This window comes from Oncorhynchus kisutch, linkage group LG15, assembly GCF_002021735.2.
Source record: "Oncorhynchus kisutch isolate 150728-3 linkage group LG15, Okis_V2, whole genome shotgun sequence".
Lineage (NCBI taxonomy): Eukaryota > Metazoa > Chordata > Actinopteri > Salmoniformes > Salmonidae > Oncorhynchus > Oncorhynchus kisutch.
The window spans coordinates 17,587,849-17,603,462 of record NC_034188.2 but is presented as its reverse complement, the minus strand read 5'-3'; the positions used below and the strand labels follow the sequence as shown (position 1 = coordinate 17,603,462).

General features: G+C 44.0%; 1 protein-coding gene across 1 annotated transcript in view; it reads left to right on the top strand.

Moving 5' to 3' along the window:
• Positions 1 to 15,614, top strand: part of LOC109879799 (autophagy-related protein 2 homolog A) — a 58,591-nt gene that overhangs the window by 19,447 nt on the left and 23,530 nt on the right. The window contains exons 23-26 of the mRNA XM_020471965.2: positions 86 to 192; positions 312 to 404; positions 4,056 to 4,126; positions 4,235 to 4,311. Of these exons, the coding sequence (XP_020327554.1) occupies positions 86 to 192; positions 312 to 404; positions 4,056 to 4,126; positions 4,235 to 4,311 (348 nt within the window). The remainder of the gene's footprint in view (positions 1 to 85; positions 193 to 311; positions 405 to 4,055; positions 4,127 to 4,234; positions 4,312 to 15,614) is intronic.

Sequence of the window (15,614 nt, the reverse complement as noted above, 5' to 3'; positions counted from 1 at the left end):
CTTCAGGCACCTAACATGATTTGACTGTTTGGGTGTGTGTTTGGTTCGTGAGTCTTGTTGATTAGTCTGTTTTTCTTCATGACAGCTGGTTGATTTTTTGGATGTCATTGATGACCCGATCCTGGGCTACACATCTCCTGTAGTTATTACCGTCCTACACACACACCTGGCTACCTGCGTCGTGGACTACAGGTACACACACACTCACACACACCAGATTTACGTATGTGGACAAAGGAAGATAATACATTATTAACATAATTATTTTTAACTTCTCCCTTCTCTCCCCTTTGTCTCTCTCTGTCTTTCAGGCCCCTGTATCTTCCATTGAGGGTGTTGTTCACAGCAGAATCCTTCTCTCTCTCCAGTAACATCATAGTAGACACTGCCACCTTTCACCTCAGGTACAGTAACAGTGAACCTCAAAATATGTTATTCCTTTAGTTCATTAATGGCCAACTGGTGGCCCCCCTTTTTGTAAGCCCAATTAAAATAAATAATCTATTTTTTTGGAACTCAGTCGGGGTCTCAACCTACTGTTGAGAGTTAGAATAATAGAATACACAAGGCGCAATTTCGAAATTTGGTTGTGCATCAGCAGTCACTTAATTAGGCCATCAGTTAGTCTAGCAGCCAGTTATCTAAACTTGGAGTAAGCATGCTTGAATTACTGATCGGGTTGGGACCCATTGATCATCAGTTAGTAGCAAAAATGGTATTGCTAGCCTGAGGTAGAGTACTTGATGAAAAGCTGTAGACCACGCCATCTACCAAGACTTTATCCAAAGTTTTCCTATCTGTCTATTTACCACCACAAACCGATGCTGGCACTAAGACCGCACTCAACAAGGTGTTTAGAGCCATAAGCACACAAGAAAATGGTCATCCAGAAGCGGTGCTCCTAGTGGCCGGGGACTTTAAACCTTTAGTGACACCCCATCCCGTGAACGGGACCGTTGTCATCATCTGACACGAATTAGCATAACGCAACGGACATAAATATTCCTATTCATGAAAATCACAAGTGAAATATATTGGAACACAGCTTAGTCTTTTGTTAATCACCCTGTCAATCACCCTGTCATTTTCAAAATATGCTTTACAGCCAAAGCTAGACAAGCATTTGTGTAAGTTTATCGATAGCCTAGCATAGCATTATGCCCTGCTAGCAGCAGGCAACCTTGTCACGAAAATCAGAAAAGCAATCAAATTAAATCGTTTACCTTTGATGAACTTCGGATGTTTTCACTCACGAGACTCCCAGGTAGATAGCCAAAGTTCATTTTTTTTCCCCAAATATTATTTTTGTAGGCGAAATAGCTCCGTTTGTTATTCACGTTTGGCTGAGAAATCGACCGGAAATTGCGGTCATGACAACGCTGAAAAATATTCCAAATTAGCTCCATAATATCGACAGAAACATGGCAAACGTTGTTTAGAATCAATTCTCAAGGTGTTTTTCAAATATCTATTCGATAATATATCCACCGGGACAATTGGTTTTTCAGTAGGACCGATTGGAATAATGGCTACCTCTGTACTTTACGCAAGGTTTTCTCCGGGAGCATCATGTGACCACTTGCGCAATGTAGCCCCCTACGGGTATTCTTCAACATAAATGCGTAAAACTACGTCACAATGCTGTAGACACCTTGGGGAATACGTAGAAAGCGTAAGCTGGTTGATGGCACATTCACAGCTCAATAGGGACTTATTGGAACTTTCAAAATATGGGGCACTTCCGGATTGGATTTTTCTCAGGCTTTCGCCTGCAACATCAGTTCTGTTATACTCACAGACAATATCTTTACAGGTTTGGAAACGTTGGTGTTTTCTATCCAAAGCTGTCAATTATATGCATATTCTAGCATCTTGTCCTGACAAAATATCCCGTTTAAAACAGGAATGTTTTTCTTCCAAAAATGAAAATACTGCCCCTAGAGTCGCAACAGGTTAATGCAGGCAAACTTATATTAGTTTTACCTCATTTCTACCAGCATGTCACGTGTAGCCAGAGGGGGAAAAAAACTCTTGACCATCTTTACTCCGCAAACAAAGCTCTCCCTCACCCTCCATTAGGAAAATATGACCATAATTCTATCCTCCTGATTCCTGCTTACAAGCAAAAACTAAAGCAGGAAGTACCAGTGACTCGCTCAATACGGACGTTGTCAGATGACAGATGCTACGCTACAGGACTGTTTTAATATGTTCCGGGATTCATCCAATGGCATTGAGTATACCACCTCAGTCACTGGCTTCATCAATAAGTGCATCGACAGTGATCATACGTACATATACCAACCAGAATTAATGGGTTACAGGCAACATCCACAACAAATTAAAGGCTAGAGCTGCCGCTTTCAATGACTGAGACACTAATCCGGATGCTTATAAGAAATCTCGCGATGCCCTAAGACGAACCATCAAACAGGCATAGCGTCAATACAGGACTAAGATTGAATCCTACTACACTGGCTCTGATGCTCGCCTGATGTGGTAAGGCCCAGTGTTGCCCAGTGACGCAAGCCTACCAGACAAGCTAAATTACTTTTTATGCTCGCTTCGAGGCAAGCAACACTGAAGCATTCATGAGAGCATCAGCTGTTCCGGATGACTGTGTGATCACGCTCTCCGTAGCCGATGTGAGCAAGACTTTTTAAACAGGTTAACATTCACAAGGCTGCGGGGCCAGACGGAGTACCAGGACGTGTACTCAGACGTGCGCGGACCAATTAGTAAGTGTCTTCACTGACATTTTCAACCTCTCCCTGACCAAGTCTGTAATACCTACATGTTTCAAGCAGACCACCATAGTCCCTGTGCCCAAGAAAACTAAGGTAAACTCCTCCCTCTGCAACTGGATCCTGGACTTCTTGATGGGCCGCCCCCAGGTGGTAAGGGTAGGCAACAAGACATCTGCGTGCGCTGATCCTCAACACGGGGTCCTCTCAGGAGTGTGTGCTTAGTTCCCTCCTGTACACCCTGTTTACCCACGACTGCGTGGCCAAGCACAATTCCAACACCATGTTTGTTTGCTGACGACACAACAGTGGTAATCCTGATCACTGACAATGATGAGACGGCCTATAGGGAGGAGGTCAAAGACCTGGCAGTGTGGTGCCAGGAGAACAACCTCTCCCTCAACTTGAGCAAGTCAAAGGAGCTGATCGTGGACTACAGGAAAAGGAGGGCCGAACATGCCCTCATTCACATCGACGGGGCTGTAGTGGGGCAGGTCAAGAGTTTCAAGTTCGTGGTCCAAACACCAAGACAGTCATGAAGACGGCACGACAACACATTTGCCCCCTCAGGAGAAAAATATATATTTGGCATGGGTCCCCAGGTCCTCAAAGGTCTACAGCTGCACCATCGAGAGCATCTGACAGGTTGCATCACCTGGTATGGCAACTGCTCGGCATCTGACCGTAAGGCGTTACTGAGGGTAGTGCATACGGCCCAGTACATCACTGGGGCCAAGCACAGGACCTATATACAAGGTGGTGTCAGAGGAAGGCCCAAAATATTGTCAAAGACTCCAGTTACCCAAGTCATAGACTGTTCTCTTTGCTACCGCACGGCAAGCGTTAACAGAGCGTCAATTCTAGGTCCAAAAAGCTCCTTAACAACAGCCACTCCCAAGCCATAAGTCTCCTGAACAGCTAATCAAATGGCTACCCGGACTATTTACATTACACTGCTGCTACTCGCTGGTTATTATCTATGCAAAGTCACTTTACTCCTACCTACATGTACAAATGACCTCGACTGACCTGTACCCCTGCACATTGACTCGGTACCGGTACCCCCGTATATAGCCTCGTTATTTTATTGTGTTACTTTTTATTTCATTTTTTACTTAGTAAATATTTTCTAAACTCTTTCTTGAACTGCATTGTTGGTTAAGGGCTTGTAAGTAAGCATTTCACAGTACTTAGCGCATGTGACAAAATAATGTTTGATTAGAAATGTGTAGAATTGCAGGGGGGGGGGGGGGGGGTTAGGAATAACCTAATAGTTGGCTATTGAAGTTTGTGATGGTATTTCCTCCTCAGGTTTATCCTGGATGATTCTGCCTTGTTTCTCTCTGATAAGTGTGAAAGTGACGTAGTGGACCTGAGACGAGGTATGACGCATAATTAACTGTACCGTGTGTGCATGTGTACATCTACATCTGAGTGTGTTTGCAGTTCTAATGCTCTCTCTTTCTCTCTCTCGCTCTTTCTCTCCTCAGACTATGTGTGTGTTCTGGATATTGATCTGCTAGAGCTGGCCATCACCACATGGAAAGGCAGTGATATAGGGAAACTGGTAAGTTCTTAGCCTGACAATTTTATGTGATTACACATCTGTCGGTGTGTTTGAACTCAAATCTACGGCCTCTTTAGTTCTTACCTCTTCTCCTCGCCGGTGAGATGACGCTGGACGGAGAAGGGTGACATCTTACGAGTTCTAACCAAACTTTGCTAATTTGTTTTATTTTGTTTATCTTTTTTTGTACTAAAAGTTCATACTATCACATATCAAATGTTAATATTTACATACACATATTTAGCAGATGTTCTTGCGGGTGTACCGAAATGCTTGTGGACATCAGTTAGTAACCTCGATTTCGACTTCAAATACAACTTCAACTACCACAGCTGTTCATACCAGACCCTGTTCCATGAGCCACCAAAACAATGCAGGAGTCCTGGTGAAATTAAGGTGAAGAGAGAACCGAATGGCGCTCCCCTCCATTCTATTGGCAAATGTCCAGTCACTCGAGAATAAGACGTATGAGCTTTTTTTTGAGAGTTTCCTGTCAGAGCAGAGAGTTTCCTGTCAGAGCAGAGAGTTTCCTGTCAGAGCAGAGATTCTCCTGTCAGAGACTTGAAAAGCTGCAATATTATGTCTTACTGAAACGTAGCTGGATGATGACGCAATGCACGTAGTACTCTGTGGATTCTCCATGCAGCGGAAGGATCGGACGGTGCCTTTCTCCATAAATAACAACTTGTGTACTGCTTCCAGTGGGAAGGAAATCTCTAACTTTTGTTCACTTGATATAGAATACCTCATGGTAAGCTGCAGACCCTTTTATCTACCAAGAGAGTTCTCATTCGTAATTACCACGGCTGTCGACATCATGCCCCAAGCAAACACCACTCTGGCCCTCAACAAACTTTATGGGGCCATAAACAAACAAGAAACCGTTCACCCAGAGGCAGCAATTCTGGTGGGCGGAGACTTTAGAATTAAAACCGTCCTACTTCGCTTCTACCAACGTCTCCTGTGCCACTAGGGGCGCTAAAACTCCAGACCACTTTTATTCTACCCAGAGAAATGCATACATGACCCTCCCTCGTCATCCCTTTGGTAAATCTGACCATGACTCCATTCCAGTGATATCAGTGATGCGCTCAATATAGAAATGATTGGATAGCATTGAGGAGTTTACAACAACAGTCACAGGCTACATCAATAAGTGCAAAGACGATGTCGTCCCCACCGTGACTATAAGAACGTATCCAAACCAAAAACTATGGAATACAGGGCCTCCTGGGTGGCGCAGTGGTCTAAGGCACTGCATCGCAGTGCTAGCTGTGCCACCAGAGATTCTGCGTTCGAGTCCAGGCTCTGTCACAGCCGGCTGCGACCGGGAGGTCCATGGGCCAACGCACAATTGGCCCAGCTTGTTCCGTGTTAGGGACGTTTCGGCTGGCAGGGATATCCTTGTCTCATCGTGCACTAGCGACTCCTATGGCGGGCCGGGTGCAGTGCACGCTGACCAGGTTGCCAGATGTACGGTGTTTCCTCCAACACATTGGTGCGGCTGGCTTCCGGGTTGGATGTGTGTTGTGTCAAGAAGCAGTGCGGTTGGGTTGTGTTTCGGAGGACGCATGACTCTCGACCTTCTCCCCACCCGAGTCTGTGCGGGAGTTGCAGCGATGGATACCACGAAATTGGAGGGATAAAAGTGGTAAAAAAATAAATTAATATACTACTACTGCGATGCAAACAACAGAGTTACACATGGATTAAACAAACGGACAGTCAATAACACAATAGAAAAATACAGGGTGTGCAAATGAGGTAATATTAGGGAGGTAAGGCAATTAATAGGCCGTGAGGAAAGGCAATTAATAGGCCGTAGTGGCGAAGTAATTACAATTGAGCAATTAAACACTGGTGTGATGGATGTGCAGAAGATGTGCAAGTAGAGATACTGGGGTGCAAAGGAGAAAAAAATAATAACAATATGCGGATGAGGTAGTTGGATGGGCTATTTACAGGTGCAATGAGCTGTATGAGGCCATTAAATATACAGTAGGAGGAAGGTGGAACCCGATTACACCGGATCTGATGCTCGTCGAATGTGGCAGGGCTTGCAGACAATAACGGATTACAAAGGCAAACCCACCCATGAGATGTCCTGTGATTTTTATTTTTGATTGAACCTTTATTTAACTAGGCAAGTCAGATAAGAACAAATTCTTATTTACGATCACGGCCTACCGGGGAACAGTGGGTAAACTGCCTTGTTCAGAATGACAGATTTTTACCTTGTCAGCTCGGGGATTCAATCCAGCAACCTTTCGGTTACTGGGCCAACGCTCTAACCACTAGGCTACTTGCTCGCTTCGAGGAATACAACACTGGGTCTCGCTGCCGGGCAAGATGGAATACGAGGTTGCGTTGTCAAAGCATGAGCAGACCAGCTGGCAAGTGATTCATGGAGATTTATTTAGATCCATTTTTTATTTAAAAAATAATAATTTAACTCCTTTCTTGTGATATCCAATTGCGATCCAATTCCAATCTTGTCTCATCGCTGCAAGTCCCCAACGGTCTCGGGAAAGGCGAAGGTCGAGTTATGCATCCTCAAACATGACCAGCCAAACCGCGCTTCTTAACACCCGCCCACTTAACTCTGAAGCCAGCTGCACCAAGGAGTCAGCCTGCGGGCACCCGGCCTTGGCCCTGGATGAGAGCAGTGGTGTAGTTGTTGATATTCTTACGAGACATAACCTCAGACTTTGAAATTACAGAGGAGCTGGCTTCAGTGCAGTCAATGAAGAGCACAACCACAGGGGAAGATTGGAGGAGGTTAATAAGTGTGTGGCAAAGCTGGGACTGAGTTTTGAAAAGTTATCCAGTGTGACCACTGATGGGTGCCCAAACTCGACAGGAAAAAACATTGTCGTTTTGAAAAGGATACAATATCAAGTAGATGAGCTGAACCAGGATCAGAAAATTATTTTCCTGCATTGCATTATTCATGAGCAGGTTCTCTGTAAATGTGTTCTGAAAATGAGCCATGTTGTGGATACAGTCACTAAAGTGGTAAACTTCATAAGAGAAATCTTTAAACCACAGGCAGTTTGTCTCTTCTAACAGTGAGACCGAGTCGGGTCATGCAGATCTCCCCTACAACACAAACATGAGATGGCGAAGGTGCTTAAAAGGGTGTGGGACCTGTCGGAGATTGCTGAGTTTTTGAAAATGAACTGCAAGATAAAGAATGGTTGGCTGATTTTTCCTTCGCTGTGGACATCATGGCCCTCATGAATTAACTGAATTCCAAACTACAAGGGAAGGGCCTTTTTTGCACATCAAATGTACAGCCTTGTCAAAGCCTCCAAGGGAAAATGACTCCTCCTGGCCTGCCAAGTAGAAGCCAACAATCTCACCCACCTTCCGACACTACTAGTCTGTTCCCTATCAGATGACCAGTGGGAGAAGTATACATCACTACTAGTCTGTTCCCTATCAGATGACCAGCGGGAGAAGTATACATCACTACTAGTCTGTTCCCTATCAGATGACCAGTGGGAGAAGTATACATCACTACTAGTCTGTTCCCTATCAGATGACCAGTGGGAGAAGTATACATCACTACTAGTCTGTTCCCTATCAGATGACCAGTGGGAGAAGTATACATCACTACTAGTCTGTTCCCTATCAGATGACCAGCGGGAGAAGTATACATCACTACTAGTCTGTTCCCTATCAGATGACCAGCGGGAGAAGTATACATCACTACTAGTCTGTTCCCTATCAGATGACCAGAGGGAGAAGTATACATCACTACTAGTCTGTTCCCTATCAGATGACCAGCGGGAGAAGTATACATCACTACTAGTCTGTTCCCTATCAGATGACCAGCCGGAGAAGTATACATCACTACTAGTCTGTTCCCTATCAGATGACCAGAGGGAGAAGTATACATCACTACTAGTCTGTTCCCTATCAGATGACCAGAGGGAGAAGTATACATCACTACTAGTCTGTTCCCTATCAGATGACCAGTGGGAGAGGTATACATCACTACTAGTCTGTTCCCTATCAGATGACCAGTGGGAGAAGTATACATCACTACTAGTCTGTTCCCTATCAGATGACCTGTGGGAGAAGTATACATCACTACTAGTCTGTTCCCTATCAGATGACCAGCGGGAGAAGTATACATCACTACTAGTCTGTTCCCTATCAGATGACCAGTGGGAGAAGTATACATCACTACTAGTCTGTTCCCTATCAGATGACCAGTGGGAGAAGTATACATCACTACTAGTCTGTTCCCTATCAGATGACCAGTGGGAGAAGTATACATCACTACTAGTCTGTTCCCTATCAGATGACCAGAGGGAGAAGTATACATCACTACTAGTCTGTTCCCTATCAGATGACCAGCGGGAGAAGTATACATCACTACTAGTCTGTTCCCTATCAGATGACCAGAGGGAGAAGTATACATCACTACTAGTCTGTTCCCTATCAGATGACCAGTGGGAGAAGTATACATCACTACTAGTCTGTTCCCTATCAGATGACCAGCGGGAGAAGTATACATCACTACTAGTCTGTTCCCTATCAGATGACCAGAGGGAGAAGTATACATCACTACTAGTCTGTTCCCTATCAGATGACCAGCGGGAGAAGTATACATCACTACTAGTCTGTTCCCTATCAGATGACCAGCGGGAGAAGTATACATCACTACTAGTCTGTTCCCTATCAGATGACCAGAGGGAGAAGTATACATCACTACTAGTCTGTTCCCTATCAGATGACCAGCGGGAGAAGTATACATCACTACTAGTCTGTTCCCTATCAGATGACCAGAGGGAGAAGTATACATCACTACTAGTCTGTTCCCTATCAGATGACCAGCGGGAGAAGTATACATCACTACTAGTCTGTTCCCTATCAGATGACCAGCGGGAGAAGTATACATCACTACTAGTCTGTTCCCTATCAGATGACCAGCGGGAGAAGTATACATCACTACTAGTCTGTTCCCTATCAGATGACCAGCGGGAGAAGTATACATCACTACTAGTCTGTTCCCTATCAGATGACCAGAGGGAGAAGTATACATCACTACTAGTCTGTTCCCTATCAGATGACCAGCGGGAGAAGTATACATCACTACTAGTCTGTTCCCTATCAGATGACCAGCGGGAGAAGTATACATCACTACTAGTCTGTTCCCTATCAGATGACCAGAGGGAGAAGTATACATCACTACTAGTCTGTTCCCTATCAGATGACCAGCGGGAGAAGTATACATCACTACTAGTCTGTTCCCTATCAGATGACCAGCGGGAGAAGTATACATCACTACTAGTCTGTTCCCTATCAGATGACCAGTGGGAGAAGTATACATCACTACTAGTCTGTTCCCTATCAGATGACCTGTGGGAGAAGTATACATCACTACTAGTCTGTTCCCTATCAGATGACCAGAGGGAGAAGTATACATCACTACTAGTCTGTTCCCTATCAGATGACCAGTGGGAGAAGTATACATCACTACTAGTCTGTTCCCTATCAGATGACCAGTGGGAGAAGTATACATCACTACTAGTCTGTTCCCTATCAGATGACCAGTGGGAGAAGTATACATCACTACTAGTCTGTTCCCTATCAGATGACCAGTGGGAGAAGTATACATCACTACTAGTCTGTTCCCTATCAGATGACCAGCGGGAGAAGTATACATCACTACTAGTCTGTTCCCTATCAGATGACCAGAGGGAGAAGTATACATCACTACTAGTCTGTTCCCTATCAGATGACCAGAGGGAGAAGTATACATCACTACTAGTCTGTTCCCTATCAGATGACCAGTGGGAGAAGTATACATCACTACTAGTCTGTTCCCTATCAGATGACCAGCGGGAGAAGTATACATCACTACTAGTCTGTTCCCTATCAGATGACCAGTGGGAGAAGTATACATCACTACTAGTCTGTTCCCTATCAGATGACCAGATGGAGAAGTATACATCACTACTAGTCTGTTCCCTATCAGATGACCAGCGGGAGAAGTATACATCACTACTAGTCTGTTCCCTATCAGATGACCAGTGGGAGAAGTATACATCACTACTAGTCTGTTCCCTATCAGATGACCAGCGGGAGAAGTATACATCACTACTAGTCTGTTCCCTATCAGATGACCAGTGGGAGAAGTATACATCACTACTAGTCTGTTCCCTATCAGATGACCAGTGGGAGAAGTATACATCACTACTAGTCTGTTCCCTATCAGATGACCAGTGGGAGAAGTATACATCACTACTAGTCTGTTCCCTATCAGATGACCAGCGGGAGAAGTATACATCACTACTAGTCTGTTCCCTATCAGATGACCAGCGGGAGAAGTATACATCACTACTAGTCTGTTCCCTATCAGATGACCAGCGGGAGAAGTATACATCACTACTAGTCTGTTCCCTATCAGATGACCAGCGGGAGAAGTATACATCACTACTAGTCTGTTCCCTATCAGATGACCAGAGGGAGAAGTATACATCACTACTAGTCTGTTCCCTATCAGATGACCAGAGGGAGAAGTATACATCACTACTAGTCTGTTCCCTATCAGATGACCAGAGGGAGAAGTATACATCACTACTAGTCTGTTCCCTATCAGATGACCAGTGGGAGAGGTATACATCACTACTAGTCTGTTCCCTATCAGATGACCAGTGGGAGAAGTATACATCACTACTAGTCTGTTCCCTATCAGATGACCTGTGGGAGAAGTATACATCACTACTAGTCTGTTCCCTATCAGATGACCAGCGGGAGAAGTATACATCACTACTAGTCTGTTCCCTATCAGATGACCAGTGGGAGAAGTATACATCACTACTAGTCTGTTCCCTATCAGATGACCAGTGGGAGAAGTATACATCACTACTAGTCTGTTCCCTATCAGATGACCAGTGGGAGAAGTATACATCACTACTAGTCTGTTCCCTATCAGATGACCAGAGGGAGAAGTATACATCACTACTAGTCTGTTCCCTATCAGATGACCAGCGGGAGAAGTATACATCACTACTAGTCTGTTCCCTATCAGATGACCAGAGGGAGAAGTATACATCACTACTAGTCTGTTCCCTATCAGATGACCAGTGGGAGAAGTATACATCACTACTAGTCTGTTCCCTATCAGATGACCAGCGGGAGAAGTATACATCACTACTAGTCTGTTCCCTATCAGATGACCAGAGGGAGAAGTATACATCACTACTAGTCTGTTCCCTATCAGATGACCAGTGGGAGAAGTATACATCACTACTAGTCTGTTCCCTATCAGATGACCAGATGGAGAAGTATACATCACTACTAGTCTGTTCCCTATCAGATGACCAGCGGGAGAAGTATACATCACTACTAGTCTGTTCCCTATCAGATGACCAGAGGGAGAAGTATACATCACTACTAGTCTGTTCCCTATCAGATGACCAGATGGAGAAGTATACATCACTACTAGTCTGTTCCCTATCAGATGACCAGTGGGAGAAGTATACATCACTACTAGTCTGTTCCCTATCAGATGACCAGATGGAGAAGTATACATCACTACTAGTCTGTTCCCTATCAGATGACCAGCGGGAGAAGTATACATCACTACTAGTCTGTTCCCTATCAGATGACCAGCGGGAGAAGTATACATCACTACTAGTCTGTTCCCTATCAGATGACCAGAGGGAGAAGTATACATCACTACTAGTCTGTTCCCTATCAGATGACCAGCGGGAGAAGTATACATCACTACTAGTCTGTTCCCTATCAGATGACCAGCGGGAGAAGTATACATCACTACTAGTCTGTTCCCTATCAGATGACCAGAGGGAGAAGTATACATCACTACTAGTCTGTTCCCTATCAGATGACCAGAGGGAGAAGTATACATCACTACTAGTCTGTTCCCTATCAGATGACCAGAGGGAGAAGTATACATCACTACTAGTCTGTTCCCTATCAGATGACCAGTGGGAGAGGTATACATCACTACTAGTCTGTTCCCTATCAGATGACCAGTGGGAGAAGTATACATCACTACTAGTCTGTTCCCTATCAGATGACCAGTGGGAGAAGTATACATCACTACTAGTCTGTTCCCTATCAGATGACCAGCGGGAGAAGTATACATCACTACTAGTCTGTTCCCTATCAGATGACCAGTGGGAGAAGTATACATCACTACTAGTCTGTTCCCTATCAGATGACCAGTGGGAGAAGTATACATCACTACTAGTCTGTTCCCTATCAGATGACCAGTGGGAGAAGTATACATCACTACTAGTCTGTTCCCTATCAGATGACCAGTGGGAGAGGTATACATCACTGCTGCGTGCTTTGAACGGTGAGTTTTCTCGTCGTTTTAAGGATTTCAAAGTGTTGGAAAATGACATGCTGTTGGTTTCCTCTCCTTTCACCTTCAATGTGGATAACGCTCCCACTCACCTGCAACTCGAGCTTCTCGATCTTCAGTCTGATGCTTGGAGAACTACTCAAAACAATGTCACTGCCGAGGTTCTATGCATCTCTCGATGAACAAAACTTCCCAAGATTAGGAGTTATGTTCAGAAGATGTTTGGTTCAACCCATGTATGTGAACAGACATTTTCAGTGATGAAATATAAGTCAAGGCACAGATCATCTCTTACTGACTCTCAACTCTCAGCAATCCTGCGCATAGCGACATCAGACTATACTTTCACTGCTCTAGTCAATGTCAATCAGACTTCACTCCTCACACTGACTGAGTAGTTTAAATATAATGTTGAGCTCTCTTTCTTGTCTTTTTGTGCATACCCGTTAACAAGAGTTCTGTCCGTGGTGGTGAATGCACAGTGTACTTTTCCTTCAATGTAGCTCATTGCATATTTAATAATGAAAATACCTACCAAAAGGAGAACATGGATGTGATTTATTTCTGTGCATGTTAAATTATATATTTTTTAAGTAGCATATCTGGATGTGATTTACAGTAGATATATCTGTCAACATAGTCATACATATGATGTATAATCCTGTAATATGATTGTGGCCCTCCATGGAAAATAATTGCCCAGGCCTGCCCTAGACCCACTCCAATTCGCATACTGCCCCAACAGATCCTCAGATGATGCAATCTCAATTGCACTTCACACTGCCCTCTCACACCTTGACAAGAGGGGAAGTAACTGTGAGAATCCTGTTCATAGACTACAGCTCAGCATTCAACACCTATAGTCCCCTCCAAGCTCATCACCAAGCTAGGGATCCTGGAACTGAACCCCTCCCTCTGCAACTGGATCCTGGACTTCCCGATGGGCCAACCCCAGGTGGTGAGGGTAGGCAACAACACCTCTGCCACGCTGACCCTCAACACGGAGGCCCCTCAGGGGTGTGTATTTAGTCCCCTTCTGTACTCCCTGTTCACCCATGACTGTGTGGCTACGTAGAACTCCAACACCATCAAGTTTGCTAACAACACAAAGGTACTAGGCCTGATCAGCGATGGCGATGATACAGCCTACAGGGAGGAGGTCAGAGACTTTGCAGTTTGGTGCTGGGACAACAAAACCTCCCTCGACGTCAGCAAGACCAAGGAGCTGAACGTGGACTACAGGAAAAAGGGGGGAGAACCACATCGACAGGGCTGTTGTGGAGCAGGTCAAGAGCTTAAGTTCCTTGGCGTCCACATCACTAAGAACCTCTCCACGACACTGCAGTGCCTCATCCCCCTCTGGAGGCTGAAAAGGATTTGGGGTGGGTACTCGGATTCTCAAAAGGTTCTACAGCTGCACTATCAAGAGCATCTTGACTGGCTCCATCACCGCTTGGTATGGAAAATGCACCGCCCTTGACTGCAAAGAGCTACAGAGGGTGATGCGGACAGCTCAGTACATCACTGGGGCCAAGCTCCCTGCCATCTGATACAACACAAATACACATACAGTTGAAGTCGGAAGTTTACATACACTTAGGTTGGCGTCATTAAAAGTAGTTTTTCAACCACTCTCCAAATGTCTCGTTAACAAACTATAGTTTTGGCAAGTCGTTTAGGACATCTACTTTGTGCATGACATAAGTAATTTTTCTAACAATTGTTTACAGACTGATTATTTCACTTATAACTCACTGTATCACAATTGCAGTGGGTCAGAAGTTTAGATACACTAAGTTGACTGTGCCTTTTAAACAGCTTGGAAAATTCCAGAAAATGATGTCATGGCTTTAGAAGATTCTGACAGGCTAATTGACATCATTTCAGCCAATTGGAGGTGTACCTGTGGATGTATTTTTGTATTTGAAGGCCTACCTTCAAACTCAGTGCCTCTTTTCTTGACATGGTGAAATCAGCCAAGACCTCAGATAAAATATTGGTTCATCCTTGGGAGCAATTGAGTGTATGTAAGCTTCTGACCCACTGGGAACGTGATGAAAGAAATGAAAGCTGAAAGAAATAATTCTCTCTGCTATTATTCTGACATTCCACATTCTTAAAATAAAGTGGTGATCCTAACTTACCTAAGACAGGGAATTTTGACTAGGATTAAATGTGAGGAATTGTGAAAAACTGAGTTTAAATGTATTTGGCTGAGGTGTATGTAAACTTCCGACTTCTACTATACATACATACATACATACATACATACATACATACATACATACATACATACATACATACATACATACATACATACATACATACATACATACATACATACATACATACATACATACATACATGCATACATATTACACACACACACTTTTTTACACTCATCATTTGCTGGTGCTGCTCTGTTCTTAACTTACTCTTATTGTTATCTATCCTGATGCCTAGTCACTTTATCCTGCCTCAATGTACATAACAATAAGGTATTTGATGTAGATCTCTATCCTGATGCCTAGTCACTTTATCCTGCCTCAATGTACATAACAATAAGGTATTTGATGTAGATCTCTATCCTGATGCCTAGTCACTTTATCCTGCCTCAATGTACATAACAATAAGGTATTTGATGTAGATCTCTATCCTGATGCCTAGTCACTTTACCCTGTCTTCATGTATAGTGGGGAGAACAAGTATTTGATACACTGCCGATTTTGCAGGTTTTCCTACTTACAAAGCATGTAGAGGTCTGTAATTTTTTATCATAGGTAGACTTCAACTGTGAGAGACGGAATCTAAATAAAAAATCCAGAAAATCACATTTGTTTGATTTTTAAGTAATTAATTTGCATTTTAAAATGACAGACTACATTACATTAGGAAACACTGCTGATTTTGCAGGTTATCAAATACTTGTTCTCCCTACTGTAGCTCCACATTGATC